Here is a 15,450-nt window from a genome sequence, read left to right as displayed (position 1 = left end):
AGGAATTCTGAAGTAACAGTATGTAAAGGGAACCATGGGCCCTGGCTAAATCTGAGCCATGACCTCAGTAAAATGGATTTCAAAAAGTTCAGGGAATAATAGGTTTTATTTTACAGCTATAGTCTTCAAAAAGAGCTCAAAACTGACAAGAAGTAGAAAATTAGAAAAAAACAAAACTCTGACCAAGCAATTGCAAATAATCTCAATGCAAAATAAAGGGAGAAGAACCAAAGAAGTCAACTAAAAGGGTTTTCTCTGATGAGCTCATTTTAAATACAGGTAACTTTAAGAAGAAGGGAACACATTCAAGGAAGAATAGAAAATAACAATGTGAACCTATAAAAACAGGTCAGATTTGGTTTAAATAAACAGCATAAGGTATTCAAAGCAAGGTCAAAAAAAAAAAATAAAACCCCCTGACCAGGTAAAAAGAGAAGACAGACCTTGTCCAACTCCTATCATGATTCCCTTTTCTGTTAGAAGGGTTTTCAACCTGGAAAGGATATAACAAAAATCCTAATAAACAAAATGCAGCCCAAGAAAGGTGAGGGCAATCTACACATTTTAAATGTCTTTAAATCCAGAATCTAAAGTCCAAGAAACAAATTCTAAAATGGATTACAGAAACTCACAGTGGACAAACAGCAGACATTAGAAATCTCCCTAAGTCTTTAAAAAAAAAAAAAAAAAGTCTGATTTCCATTCTTGATAGTGATAACTTAAGGATGGAAAACTTTCTTAAATTTTTTTGACAACAACAAAGCATTTTACAAAGTTTTCCAAAACATCATTAAAATGAATATTGTAAGGTTGGTCTGTAGCTAAGTAAACAATAAGAGGGGTAAACAATCATTCAGAAACCCCCAGAAGAATAATCTCTAGCAAGTCTTGCTTTTAGTACCATTTAACTTATTTTATCAGTAATTTGAGAAAAGGCAAAAACATCTCTAAGGAGGCCCTGCCTTGTACTGTTTGGTATGTTTTATTAGCTGCTTAACAGTGGCAAAAAACTGTTATGTTTATGAAATGTGTAGGTGATATATAATTGTATAGAAAACCCAACAACCTGACACTTAGAACATATTCAGGATTAGGATTTGAAACCCTCACTAATATGGAAGGCAGTTAGCCATCATTAAAATTTGAGGAACTTTGTGTGTAACCCAAGAATAGGATCACTGAGAAGAAGAAAGTATAGGAGGACAAATTTCAGGGTGAAATAAGGATAAACTTTCTAACAGAATGATACAAAGATGGAATGTACTTATTTTTGTAGTAATGAGCTTCCAGTTACTGATATACAGAAGCATGGGATAGATGGCTTCTTCTTAGCAGACAGTAAGAACATGAGTGGAAATCAGTGTTTTTTAAATTTAATAGCATGATCACTGCACTGAAGGAAACCTTACTCAGAAGACTGATATATAAAGATAGAGAAAACTGCTCTAGCTGAAATTCGCTACCATATCTCACACTTAATTGACATGGCATTGGACTACATGAATCTCTAAAGTGGTTTATATTTGAACAGTAAAACTATAATTTCTCAAGATTTATTTTTCTAAATAGTTTAGACAAATGGTCTCCCAAATGGAGTAAATGAGAGGATGTCATGGAGAAAATAAGAATTTACATATATAAAAACATGTATATGTTAAAATTATATATTATATATTATATATACTAAGGTTATATACTAAAATTATATATTACACATATATAAAATCATACTTTATGGACTATTAAGAATAGTATATATAATTTCAAAAGTTTCTCATCAGAGCCATGATCAACTATAATGCCTCCTGATACTGAGGTACTTTTTAAAAACAATTTAGAAAGAGTATGAGAATTTTTGAGAGAAAAAAAAATCAGAATCCATACCCACTAATTTAACACAACTGTTTCAATTTTTGTATATTTTTATCTTGTCCCTATCCACACGCAAACATTCATTTTGGCAGTTACCAACATGCCACATAAGATCTGGTGAAGATTTTTACAAATGTCTATAAGCTACATAACTGATATTTTTGTGATTATATAAAGATGGAGATTTTATAATGTAGCAAAACAATTTCTTCCTGTTGACCAGTCAGATCAGACTGGATCTCCTTTTTGTTATTATATAATTATTCCTATTTCTACCTCTGTACATGGTAGCTTTCTGTCTTCTGTTAGAAGTATCCTGAAGATTTCTGAAGTGGGATTAGCGAACTAAAAAGCATGAACTATGATAGTTCTTGTTCTATATAATAATGCCTTCCAACAGGTCTTAATCAATTCACTTGCAGTCACTTTCTGAACTCTGAGCATAACACAAGCTAAGTACCTTGTACACATTACATCTTACTTCTTACAAGTCTATATAGCGGGTATTTATTATTCCTGTTTTATGGATAAGGAAACTGAAGCCAAGAGAGATAACAAGAGCATAAATATTTTAAGGTCTTATTAAAGAATATAACCCACACTGCCAAATTCTTATTCAAAAAATATATATACCCATACATATATATTTATTTAAATATAGATAGCCATCAATGTCACACGATCAAGTCCTCCATCTAGATCAGCATTTCCTGAGATATGTTTGGTAACATACTTGGTTCTCACTACTTTGGCCCCAAAGAAAACTTTTCCCCTGACCATAATGTGGTGTTTTGCCACAGACTCACACCGAGGGGCACTTAAAAAAGTATCCATATGAGGCTCATTATTACATTTACTGTTGGAATGGTAAAGGGAACTTCATTTAATCTATCTCTTACAGTAACAAATTTGAGGCCCCAAGGGAGAAATACTTCTCAAACAGCAGGCCCAGAAACATTTTGTTTCTCCTAAGCCATCAGGGTGTTAATCTAATGAACAATGAACAAATTTTAACATGTAACATTCCTTTATTTAGCCACTAGGAAGCTCAAAGTAGTATCTGATATCCTCTTTGGTAACTATCAAGATACTGAAGGCAGGCATTTTTCTCAACTAATTAAGTCTGTCCTTAGCCTCAGCCTACTATTCCTCTATTAAATTCCTTATACTCTTATGTACTTCAACTTTGAAGTAAACTCTCAGGATCAGAGTCCAATCATTTTGCATATTTATGTCAAAATGTGATATAAATGGCTTTAAGAATATATATATAGCAATGAAATATTTTGGGGGGTCTGCTGTAACTTGTATTGAAGCCACATAAAAATCAGGTTATACTAGGCAATGCCCAAAAAACCTACTTTAACTTGTTTAGTATCTCACACTAAAGAAAATCATTTAAAATTACCCAAAACTCACCAATCATAATTGGTGCTATTGTATTTCTAACTTCATTTTTAATCATACTCTAAAGCAATTCTAATAAAACTCCTGGAATAAGCTCAACAAGTAATTGCATTAGTTCAGGGTTAGGGGCTATTTCATGCTTTGAACAAACAATGTCATATAAAATCTAACTTGGGTTAGGGATTTATTAGGTTTATTAATAGCTCACAAAAGCAACTCTATCTTCCTTCTAAATAAATTGGTCATAGTTTTAAAATTCTTATATTTAAAACATTTAAACCACAATTCAGCACATTATTTTATTTTTACAACATTATTCTAGGAGAGCAATGCCACGCATTTTACAGATCGAGAAAACTAGTAAGACATATTAAAACTAATAAAGTTCAAATGACTTTCTCAAAGTAGCATGTGCTACTTTGGAACTAGAACTAGATGGAACTAGAACTAGAAAAGAAACTTTTCTTTCCAGACTTTTTCTGGAACAAATGTAGGCCATGGACTACAAACGTTTCTCAGCTTTATTAGCAATGCTCTAAAAAACTTTTGCACAGAAACAAACAACTGTGTGCCAGACAACAGGAGATGGATTATGACCTTATTGTGGAATTGCAAGAACTGATAATGAAAGATTTTATCTCGTGCAGCATCAATGCCCTTAGGCAAAAATATGTCTGATCCAACTCAGTTCAATGTATTAGATGATTTAATGAAAAGAGAGTCAGCTCCTGACATTTGCTTTTTAGAGGGGGATAAAAAAGTGTACCAAATTCTGAGCCCAACTGTGTTATTGTATTTCTTACTTAATTTAAACAGCATCCAGTGATTCTTTAAAGAACTTTTAAATTCATTCAAAAGTTGGATATTTTCAGAATATCTGCAATTCTACTAAACAAGGCCCCATTAGCTGGCTAAGAGATCAGCAGTATACCAGAGCTCTAACCTGGGAGACCATGAAGGCATTTTTTTTTTTTTAAAAGATAGACAAGATATAGTCATATACTGATCTAAATCTTAAATGTATTTGCATTAGTTTTAGTCCTTTCAAATGCTCAAATTATACCAATCTGTATTTTATTTATACTTATTGAAAGTTTGCCTCTCCAGCATACATACTCAGAATGATGAAACTGAAGTAAAATATCTTCAATAATATTACATTTGTACAGATTGCTTTCTGCTATGGGCATCTCATCTAATGTATATTTATCAAGAAATTATACAGAAAGCATGACTTTAAAGGTAACTAAGAGGACAGAATTTAACATTATAGTAAGATATTTATAATTTATATAAAGAATTTATGGGGTCCTTTTGTGCTTTTTTGAAAATAAAGCAACATTTTATTCACATTTATTCATTTGGCTGTGCTATGTTTTTGAAATTTGGAGGGTATTAAATGTTCACATACATCACATGAAATAAAATGGAGGTAATCATTATCTCTTTAAAAAAAATAGAATGTTTTTAGAGAAGACACTTATGTTCTCACCTGAGGCTGCTGTGGCATTTGTAGGGGTTGAAGCAGCTGCTTGAATCCGAGCATGAGGAGGAATAAGGATGGTAGCTAGAGGTGGATTACTTGACAGTTCTAAAGAAAAGGTAAGACACATATTAGAGCCCATTCTTAACTCGGTATGTGAAACTACTTTTATTGGTAACAATAAACATAAAGTACATTAAAACATTGGCTTAAAAGAAAAAAAGACATGATAAAAGTACGTCTAAAACTAAATCAATGAGCTAATAATCAACTTACAGAGGAAGTCCACAGAAATGTTGTACATATAACTAAGGCACTATCTGCTAAAATTAGGATATGTCTGAGAATTAAAGGGAGCCTGGGGAACTACACTGGCCAAAAGTTTGAGAATAAGCATATTACTAAGATATATTTCCATCTTTCATTAATTTAAATATACTGTGTGTGTATGTGTGTGTAGGCACCACTGCATGCATGGACCAATCTACCTGTTAAAGTTTCATTGCTTTATTAAAAATAAGAATGTTTTTATTCCATTCTATTTTGCTTTCTAACTCAGTAAGATTGTTACTTTGAAATAGGCTTTTTACCAGCATGTGGAAGTTTCTATCAATTCTATACAGAGTGGCTTTCTTCAAAGAATCAAGTCCTATATGTAAGTCTCAAGAAATAATTTACGATGATATTGGATCTAGTCCAATCTAGTGATGTAGACAGATAGAGTGTGGTGAACTTTTACATACAAGTCTCTGTATGTAGGTGTTAGCTTTAGGTAATGTGACCGTTCTCCTGGTCCTCCAAGGATAACTCTGTTAATTTTTGTAATTCGAGCATTTACCCAGTGGCTTTCATTTTCACTCTAGTAAGTGTTGTAATTTGAAGGAATCAACCATACTAGCTACAGGAAGACATTATTCTCTGAGCTAAAGCATACATTTTGACAATTCACAGATATGGCATGGAATAAAAAAAATTAAATAGTACAATCTTAAAGTAAATTTGCATAACATAAAACTAAAGATTTTAAAGATTTTATTTTATTTTATTTTATTTATTTGACAGAGAGAGAGAGACAGCGAAAGAGGGAACACAAGCAGGGAGCGTGAGAGGGAGAAGCAAGCTTCCCACGGAGCAGGGAGCCTAACACGGGGCTCAGGGAGCCTAACACGGGGCTCGATCACAGGACCCTGGGATCAGGACCTGAGCTGAAGGCAGACATTTACGACTGAGCTACCCAGGCACCCCCGAATTAACCATTTTAAAGTGCACAGTTCAGTGGCATTTTATACATTCACAATGTTGTATAACCATTCAACACCTCTGTCTAGTTTCAAAGCACTGTCATTACTCAAAAGGGAAAACCTTTCAGCAGTCACTCCTGATTCATCCCTCCCCATGAGACCCTAGCAAAGAAAACAGTGTTTTAATACTATAGTTTAAAATGTTTTCTGAGGGTGCCTGGGTGGCTCAGTCAGTTGGGTGTCCAACTCCTGATTTCAAATCAGGTCATGATCTCATGGTTATGAGATTGAGCCCCGCACTGGGCTCTACACTCAGCACAGAGTCTGCTTTTCCCTCTCTCTCTGCTCCTCCTGCCCTGTCTCAAATAAATACATAAAATCTTTAAAAACAAATTTAAAAAAATAAAAATATTTTCTGTTGTAAAGCTCCATTACTGACTTATTCAAATTGGCATCTAAATATCTAAAATTTGTACTAAATGATACCAGATTCTGATTAAAAAACAAAACAAAACAAAAAACAACCAGCAAGCTGATGCCAAGATTTGTGAAAGATGAATGGGAGCAAAAGCCTAAAACTGAAAGAAGACTCTTTCTGCTTAAGTGAGAAGATGTAGGGCAGCTTCTCAAATTAATAGATGGAAGACAGTTGGAAAACCACTACTCTACTGATCAGGTTTGAAGAGATGCTGTTTTCTCAAAATCAGCTTTAGTAGCTGTATTTGTTGTCACTGAGGAACAGGAAGATCCTAGGGTGTTTTATTTCACATTAGTCCTATTTTAACCTATAATCTTATACCTAGCAAAGCAAGAGAATCCTTATTACCATGGCTGATGACTCTTACAGTTCTAGAATAAAATTAATGGATGTGGTAGTTACTCTTCATTAACGTAAAAAGGAAGATTCACCATCCCATTTACAATTAAAATCTGCTAAAAAGGCTTCTTTAAAATTCATCTATCCATTCATCCATACTCCCATCCACCCATCAATACTGAGCAAGAAACAGTGTGTTTCATGTAGTAGGTCTCAGGACAGAGAAAAAGATAACTGTCTTTGATCAACAGAAATTGAAAATGGAAAGACAAATAAGCTAACAAGAAAGGCATTCAACCTATTCAGGATACGAGCACTTTTTTTTTTTTTTTTTAAGATTTTATTTATTCATTTGACAGAGAGAGAGAGAGATCACAAGCAGGCAGAGAGAGAGGGGGAAGCAGGTTCCCCGCTGAGCAGAGAGCCTGACGCAGGACCCAATCCCAGGACCCTGCGATCACAACCGGAGCCGAAGGCAAAGGCTCAACCCACCGAGCCACCCAGGCGTCCCTAGGATACGAGCACTTTTAAATTAAAAGATCTCTATGACCAAGTGCCCAACATCTAAAAGAAAATCTAAAAAAGGAAAAGATGACCAGAGATTTTAAGATAAGACATTCTGACAAAGCCACTTTTAAGATAATCTTTAAAATAAACTGAATATCGTCACATGTGGCCCATGTTGCCCACTTTCTCCCATTTATTTACTCTCTTTTATCAGATCATCCATCTTTCTGTGTATCTGTTTGCCCAGTGGAGGGGGATTGGTGGTTTTATGTGACATTTTGTGGATGTCACATACACAGGGGCAGGGCTTGAAAAAAAGCAACCTCTTTTTCCTTAGGGAGGAGATAGCCATTTTGGTTTTGAGTAGGGAAAGAGGGGTAACTAATGAAAGGAAAGGAGAAAAGTTAAGAAAATAAGAGGCAAGTAAAGGAGAAGCTATGGATTCTGGAGGTTTTGCCATATCCAAAGACAAAGAGAAGAGTAAGTAAAGTCCACAAAATAACTAAAAGAACTAGATTCTTAATCTAGAGTCAATAAGTAGTCTTTGGGTGGAGGGGAGGGCTTTTGCAAATTTGTTTGAATCTAACATTCTAAAACTTAAGAAATTCTAACCACCTCCCCAATCTCTATAACTCACTGTTCTCTTCCTTAACTATAGGAATTCCTTGAGGTTCACTGTTTTCCATCAGCTTTCCTCTACTTCAGAGAGGTTGTTGTCATAACTTTTGCCTCTATGAAAGAGGAAGCCTCCTTATACTTTGTTATAGTCCTGTTCTCTACACTAAAGTCTGTCCCTTTTGTGGGGACAGACTATGGGGCTGGCACAAAATGGTTGAAATGATTTTTTGCTCATGATAATTACTACCCACTCCCAGTCTCCCCGTCTATCTAGGACAGTGAGCAGTAAGGAAACTGAGACAATGAATGTGGATAAAAACTGCAGAGTGAGCATAAGAATATAAAAAAGGATGGTATTTTAGAGGACAGGAACAGCAGAGCAAAAGAACCTTTCAGGATCAGAGAGAGTGGGTATATTCTTAGACAAAGAATAAGCAGTGTAGTAGAAGAGACTGAAAATAAAAAGCTAATTTTTAAAAAAAGATTATTTATTTATTTATTGGACACAGAGAGAGATACCACAAGTAGGCAGAGCAGCAGGCAGAGAGAGGGGGAAGCAGGCTCCCCGCTGAGCAGAGAGCCGGATGCGGGTCTCGATCCCAGGACTCCGGGATCATGACCTGAGCCGAGGGCAGAGGCTTTAACCCACTGAGCCACCCAGGCGCCCCTAAAAAGAAAGCTAATATTTATTGAATAAACATTGCGAGGCTTGAGATTAGGGAGATAATTAAGGGAATTATGAGGTCCATAATACTGAAGTAGGCCTAGCTTTGTAGAAGAGGAAGAATAAGACAGACCATGCTTTATCTCAGAGACATGGCTCAAAATAACATGGCAACAGATTCAGAAGGTTTTAGAAAAGTTAACAATGGTTTTTGTAGCCACATGGACGGGACTGGAAGAGATTATGCTGAGTGAAATAAGTCAAACAGAGAGAGTCAATTATCATATGGTTTCACTTATTTGTGGAGCATAACAAATAGCATGGAGGACAAGGGGAGATGGAGAGGAGAAGGGAGTTGAGGGAAATTGGAAGGGGAGGTGAATCATGAGAGACTATGGACTCTGAAAAACAATCTGAGGGTTTTGAAGGGGTGGGGGGTGGGCGGTTGGGGGAACCAGGTGGTGGGTATTAGAGAGGGCACGGATTGCATGGAGTACTGGGTGTGGTGCAAAAACAATGAATACTGTTACGCTGAAAAGAAATAAAAAAATTAAAAAAAAACAACAACAAAAAGTTTCTTTAACTAACTGTAGATGCCATAAAACTGTGCCATCAAAAACCACATATAGTTTATCAGGGACTATCAAGAATCTTTTGATAGCATTATCAATCATTACATGATCCATAACTAAATATTTCAATGGACTATTTAAAGAAAAGCCAAATGAATTAAAAAAGTTATCAATAAAACTAAATAGGTATCAACCAAAAGGCAGACCAAATTCATTGAACTGAATTTTGCTGCACCATTGTTTGTAATGTAAATGAAAAAAGAAACATTCCCATGAAAAGATAAATTGAATGAATTTAACCATACTTGATTGCCTGATAAATCAATCTTTTAAAATATTAAAACAAAACATAAATCTAGTTGACAAAATCTTAAGTACTCCTTGAAGTTTCTATTCTTCCAAATATATGAGTCCTAAATTTAATGATAAGAGGTAGACAAGAAACCTTCCTGGTTTTTTCTGGGGGGACGGGGATAGAAATAGTGGGTCAGTGGCTACGTAGGGTATATGTTTGTTCAAACTGTGGATAGTGGGAAAGCTGAGGATAAATTTGAGAGAAGCAATCAACGTGTAAACTAGAGGGAAGAAATCAATCCCTTTGTTTACCAAACCTTCTCTTACGGTGATGTAAAAAAATACCAGTCATCAGGTAGAAAGTCATCTTCTTCATTAGCTTTGAAACTGACCCTGCAGATCTCTAGAAAGGAGTCCCTAAAAGAGACAGATTTACTCTTTCTTCTACAATTAGTTTGAGGTCTTCACTTGTGTTATCAGGCTTCCTATCTACATATGAAAATTGCCAGTGGCTCTCTATAATAAGTACTATTTCTCTACAAAAAGGTTCAGACGATTTTCACAATGGCATGTCCCTTTTTTTGAGCAGTAATTCAAAGGCTGGGATGTGCAACTTGATCTCACATAGTACTGAATTCTAAGGTGGCTTATCTGGATTTTTTTTTTTTTTTTTTTAAAGATAAACAGCCCTATCCTAATGGCTCCTCTCCTCTTCTAACAATTTCAAAGTGCCCAGAAAATCCCTGACCAAGTTTCTAACTAAATGTTAAAATTAAATAACTAAATTAATTAGATAAGACAAATAGTAAACAAATAATTACAAGGCTCACTATTGTTTCTTGGTGATTATAATGATGTTTAATGTGAGAACTACAAAATTATCTACACAAATCCAAGTCTACTTTGCCTTGGAACTGCCCAAGAGGGAGCATCGCAATTTATACCAGTCACCCAAAAATGTCTGAATGCATTTGTATACAACATTTATAGAAGTGATGTATTTTGAAAGTTATCTAGCAAAATGCTAGTATATTAAAAGTTCTGGTGATTAAAAAGAATAGGCCTTAATAACCTAAAAACCTTACATTATTGTAAGAATATAAAAATCAATCCATTCTTGGTGAAGTATAATAAATGTAGTATTACTATGAATTATTTTATCTAGCTAATAACCTTTTGAGGCATCTAAAAATAAGACTGCTGATATTTTCAATCCTGGGAGATGGAGTTTGTTTACTCACCCTATTGTGGTGTTTAGTTCCCTCCCTCCCTTCTTTCCTTCATCTTTCTAAAGTCAATTCATTTTTATAATCAGCATTTGGGAGCTGAAAGTGTCCTTGAATATTCTTTATTCCACTTTTTTTTAAAAGGGAGGAAACTCAGAGATAGTACCTGGACTAAGATCTACAACTAGTTAAAAACTGAGAACTAGACTTTAGGTCTTACTTACCTCCTTTCATATGCAATACTGCATATCTTTATTACCTTGGTTATACATCATATACTACCAGTGGTCTGGTCTTCCTGGAAGTCTATCTGTCCAGAGCACACACAGAACTTTAAGATACTAGTTTGTGATTGTTTGAGGTCAAAGAAACAGAGTGGACAAAATAGTCTCAGGGAAAAATGACAATTAATTCTCATAAATAATTAACAATTTAGAGTCTAAAATCTTGAATACAGTCAACATTTTTGTCATTAGTTCTTTAGCTACCTGAACTGAGAGACTTATCTGCCTCCTTTTAGTGTACTCAAGAATTTCCTTACATTCTCCCTGTAGTGTATCTCTGTTGGTTTAGCATTTTATGACCTAGAATAGTACAACTTGCTTACCTAGAAAATTTATTCTTCTAGATTACTTATGAAATATTAAAGAATAACTTTGATATCAACTCCCTTGATAAGTATGAACAACTCCACTTCTTATTTACCAAAATAATCCACTTGTTTAAAACAAATTTCCTCAAGTCCATTGTTCTATAAAGGCCTTTATAGTCATTTTCACTCAAAAGAACACACAGAAGGAAACAGGGATAGCCACATAAAAAGTTTACAGTTCAGCCTTTTTAAAAAAAAAAAGCAGAGGGGCACTGCAAATTAGAACAGTTTATGAGTTTCACTTTGTGATTTGATTCATATCCTACATATAAATCAAGAGTTTCTATTTTATGTAAATTTATCCTTGCTATTATAAACTATATTAGGTCTAAACCAAAAAACCCCAACTCAGGGTTTACAATAACTTGAGAGTAATATCAGAAGAATCATAACCTCAGGTCACTGAAATACTGTAGCTATTTAATTAATTAATTAATTTTAAAGGATTTATTTGTTTTAGGGAGAGAGAGAGAAAGAACATGAGCGGGAGGAGGAGGAAAAGAAGAAGAAGAAGAAGAAGAGGAGGAGGAGGAGGAGGAGGGACAGACAGAGAGAGCAAGAGAAAATCTCAAGCAGACTCCACACTGAGCGTGGAGTCTGATGTAGAGCTTGCTCTCATGACCCTGAGATCATGACCTGGGCCAAAATCAAGTGTCAGATGCTTAACCCACTGCGCCTCTCAGGCGTCCCCACTGTAGCCATTTTAGTTGTAGCTGAGGATGAGACAGGCTGAAAGAAAATACTCAGGACATAGAAAGGCAGCTAAGAAGGTGGCTGACCATATTTATGTGTATCACTATTCTATAACAGGAAAATTGGTTTAAAATTCATTGCTACAAAGATCATGGAACCTCCTAATGATGATAAATAATGATTTACAATAACTTAAAAAGTTTTTAATTCCATACAATAAATTTTATAAATAAGTAATCTACTGCTTTCAAATGAAGGAAGTATAACCCTTTGATGAACTGGGATTCTAGAACACTTGCTTTTATTGTTCACCCCCAACTTATTCTCAATTCCATTTTCATCACTTCCTATTCTGTAACATACACTTACACTCTTTTAAAAACCTCTCTGATCCTTTTCCTACCTTTTATTTTTTTAAAGATTTTATTTATTTATTTGAGAGAGAGAGAGACAGCACAAGTTGGAGGGGCAGAGGGAGAGGGGAGAGAGAGAATCTCAAGCAGGCTCTATGCTAAGCATGGAGCCTAACTTGGGGGCTGGATCCCAGGACCCTGAGATCATGACCTGAGCTGAAATCAAGAGTCAGATGTGGAACCGACTGCACCACCCAGGCACCCCCTTTTTCCCTATTTTTTTGTTTTCTCTATTTTGGTCCTTTTTTCCATTTGCTTTGTGGAAGCTCTTTACTATTTCATCTGCTTTCCTCATGTGCAGATACTCTTACCCTTTACCCCAAGACATCCAATTTGCCCGAGTTTGCATGGTGCTCTCTGGCAGCCCCACATATCCTATGTTAACTTTCATTAGAGAGTTAAATAGGCCCAGCCAATAAGCCACCACTCCTCTATATCTCCCCACAAAGCTACCAATCTCTCAGATAACCCAGCTAAGTAGTAAAACAGTAAACTCTTTAAACTAAATCATACTAATGCTTTGATAATCTTTACTCACTTTTGCTCAACCCCCAACTTGTCCTGCCCTTGGGGGACAATGTTTGCTAAAATAACTTTACTTGGTAAAATTTCATACAAATTAGGTAGAGAACTGGTATTGGGAATGTGTAGTGGGATTAACTGGAAACTCACATTTAAATACAGAAAGCAACCTATTTCCCAATTTTTCCACCCTTGGAATAGGCAAGGAATTGGTGAATAAAGAAAATAATGAACCCTGTTGGAATTTCCTGATTCCACCTGCTTAAGGTCTGATTCAGTTCATGTCCCATCTTTGAGATCCAGTGACTAAAGGAAAAGAGGGTGTGCCAAAGGTATGTCTAGGTTTCCAATGTCTAGATGCAGACAGTATTAGTCAGGGGGTCCCAGAACACTGAAGCCCCAGAGGCAGAAAAATGAGACATCTGATAATCTGACTTGTGGATCCAGAAGGTCAAAAGGATCTCCAAGGTTTCTGTTCCGTATCTGTTCATTCTCTTTTCCTCCTCTAGCTGATCACAGAAATACTTGTTTTAATTATATGAGTATACTATTAATTATTATTTACAGCTAATTACTCATGGCACAGTAATAAACATCAAAGTGCAGTTAGCTTTGTTAAGCTTTACTTCAACACAACCCTGTGTTTTACTCAAGTGTTTAATCTTCATGGTTCTAGTCAAAGGGTAGGTTTACATTGTTAATTAAAACAACACCAGGGGTGCCTGGATGGCTCAGTCAGGAATCTGCCTTTGGTTCAGGGCATGATCCCAGGGTCCTGGGGTCAAGCCCCCCATCTGGCTCCCTGCTCAGCGGGGAGCCTACTTCTCCCTCTCCTCCCGGCTTGTGCTCTCTCGTTATCTCTATCTCTCTCTTTAAAACAAAAAACAAAAACAAACAAACAAAAAAAACCAACACTAACAGCAACTAGAAGGAACACTAGAAATATCTAATAAATATTTGTTGCATGAATCAATACTATGTTTACTTAAAAGTGGCATATGTCACTCAAACATTCATTGAGTACCTACTACATGCAGACAGTGAATTATCTTTATTTCATTTGGGGGGAATTAGTACAGACCATGAAAATTTGTGAGGATGGGGAAGTGTTTACAGCAGAACTTCAATAACACCCTCCCACCCCTAGAGTTTCCTATCTCTGGACTCTCTCTAGCTATATAACCAATTGCGTGACTGATTCTCCTTTTTTCAAGCTCTTGTATTACCCCATTTTATTCTGATCATTCATTAAATGCTATTAAATAATACGTGCTTTGAAATCACATCTGCACAACAGTTACAACTTTGCCTTGGTAAACAAGATCATCCTTTGGAAGCATTGATCCAAAATCGTAATACAGAGGATCAAATATAACAACATCAAATATCACTTCTTTCCGGGACAGCTGTGTCCGTACACAGAAATACCGTTCAAGCATAATACTGATGTAGAAAGAAAGGGAGAAAGTACCAAAGGAGATTATAGCTCAGTTTCAGAATGGCTACGAGGACAGGGCATTTTAATACTTAAAAAAGAAGGGTCATATCTCAAAATGATGGTACTTTCAATTTAATACATTTAGTTTTATGGAAAATAATTTCAAGGACATATTTACAGAGTTCATTTGGATAGACACAAAGACTCATGTACATCCTTTTAACTAATATGCAGAGTCATAGAAACACTTGGAGCTATAGAGATTGCATACTACATCTACACAAACCACTACCAAATATACACACATTCTTTAAATCCTCAAAGATACATATGGAAATTCAGACATACAGAGAACCATAGTTATGTTTGATATTCTGGGAAATATAACAATTTGAAATGTCAAAATAAAACAATCTTCATACCTTTTAAAAATTTTATATATATCAGACATGTATGAATAAAGCTCAAACCAAATATTCTTCTTCAAACTGAGCCTTTACTTTAAAGGCATGTGTCACAGTTGAAGTTAATAAAAACTTTAGAGACTTTTAAGGATGTTAAGATTAGCTGATTCTATTAGTTTACAATATGAAAACTGCCCATTCATAAAACTCTTTGTAATATTTTCAATACCATATTAAAAATCTAAGCCAATTTATTTTCATGTCCATTTGTCTTATGAGTATAATTTATTAGAGAATAGGAAAATAGCATTTACCTGGTCATGATTCATTATATTGCAATAAACTCAGGACCACAATGCACAATAAAAGAAAAAGAAGAGGAGGAGGAAAAAAAGTATTGGCAAGGATATGAAGAAATTGGAACTCTTGTACCTTGCTGGCGAGAATGTAAAACATGCAAAACTACTGTGGAAAATAGATTGGCAGTTCCTCAAAATGTTAAACACAGAATTACCACATGACTCAGCAATACCCAAAAGAATTCAAATGAAGTATTCAAACAAATATACTTGTACACAAATGGTCTTATCAATACTATTCACAATAGCCAAAAGGTAGAAACAAACC

The 15,450-nt window shown here is 35.2% G+C and overlaps 1 protein-coding gene across 2 annotated transcripts in view; it reads right to left on the bottom strand.

Moving 5' to 3' along the window:
• Positions 1-15,450, bottom strand: part of LOC111149921 (glycogen synthase kinase 3 beta) — a 229,491-nt gene that overhangs the window by 12,875 nt on the left and 201,166 nt on the right. For both annotated transcript variants that reach the window (XM_022507206.1, XM_022507209.1), the window contains one exon: positions 4,772-4,870. In XM_022507206.1, coding sequence (XP_022362914.1) covers positions 4,772-4,870 — 99 coding nt within the window. The remainder of the gene's footprint in view (positions 1-4,771; positions 4,871-15,450) is intronic.

Source organism: Enhydra lutris, unplaced genomic scaffold (assembly GCF_002288905.1).
Source record: "Enhydra lutris kenyoni isolate GAN:26980312 unplaced genomic scaffold, ASM228890v2 scaffoldscaffold2, whole genome shotgun sequence".
In the NCBI taxonomy this organism is placed as follows: domain Eukaryota; kingdom Metazoa; phylum Chordata; class Mammalia; order Carnivora; family Mustelidae; genus Enhydra; species Enhydra lutris.
Note: the sequence above shows the minus strand (reverse complement) of the source record. Positions and strands in the feature narration are given on the sequence as shown.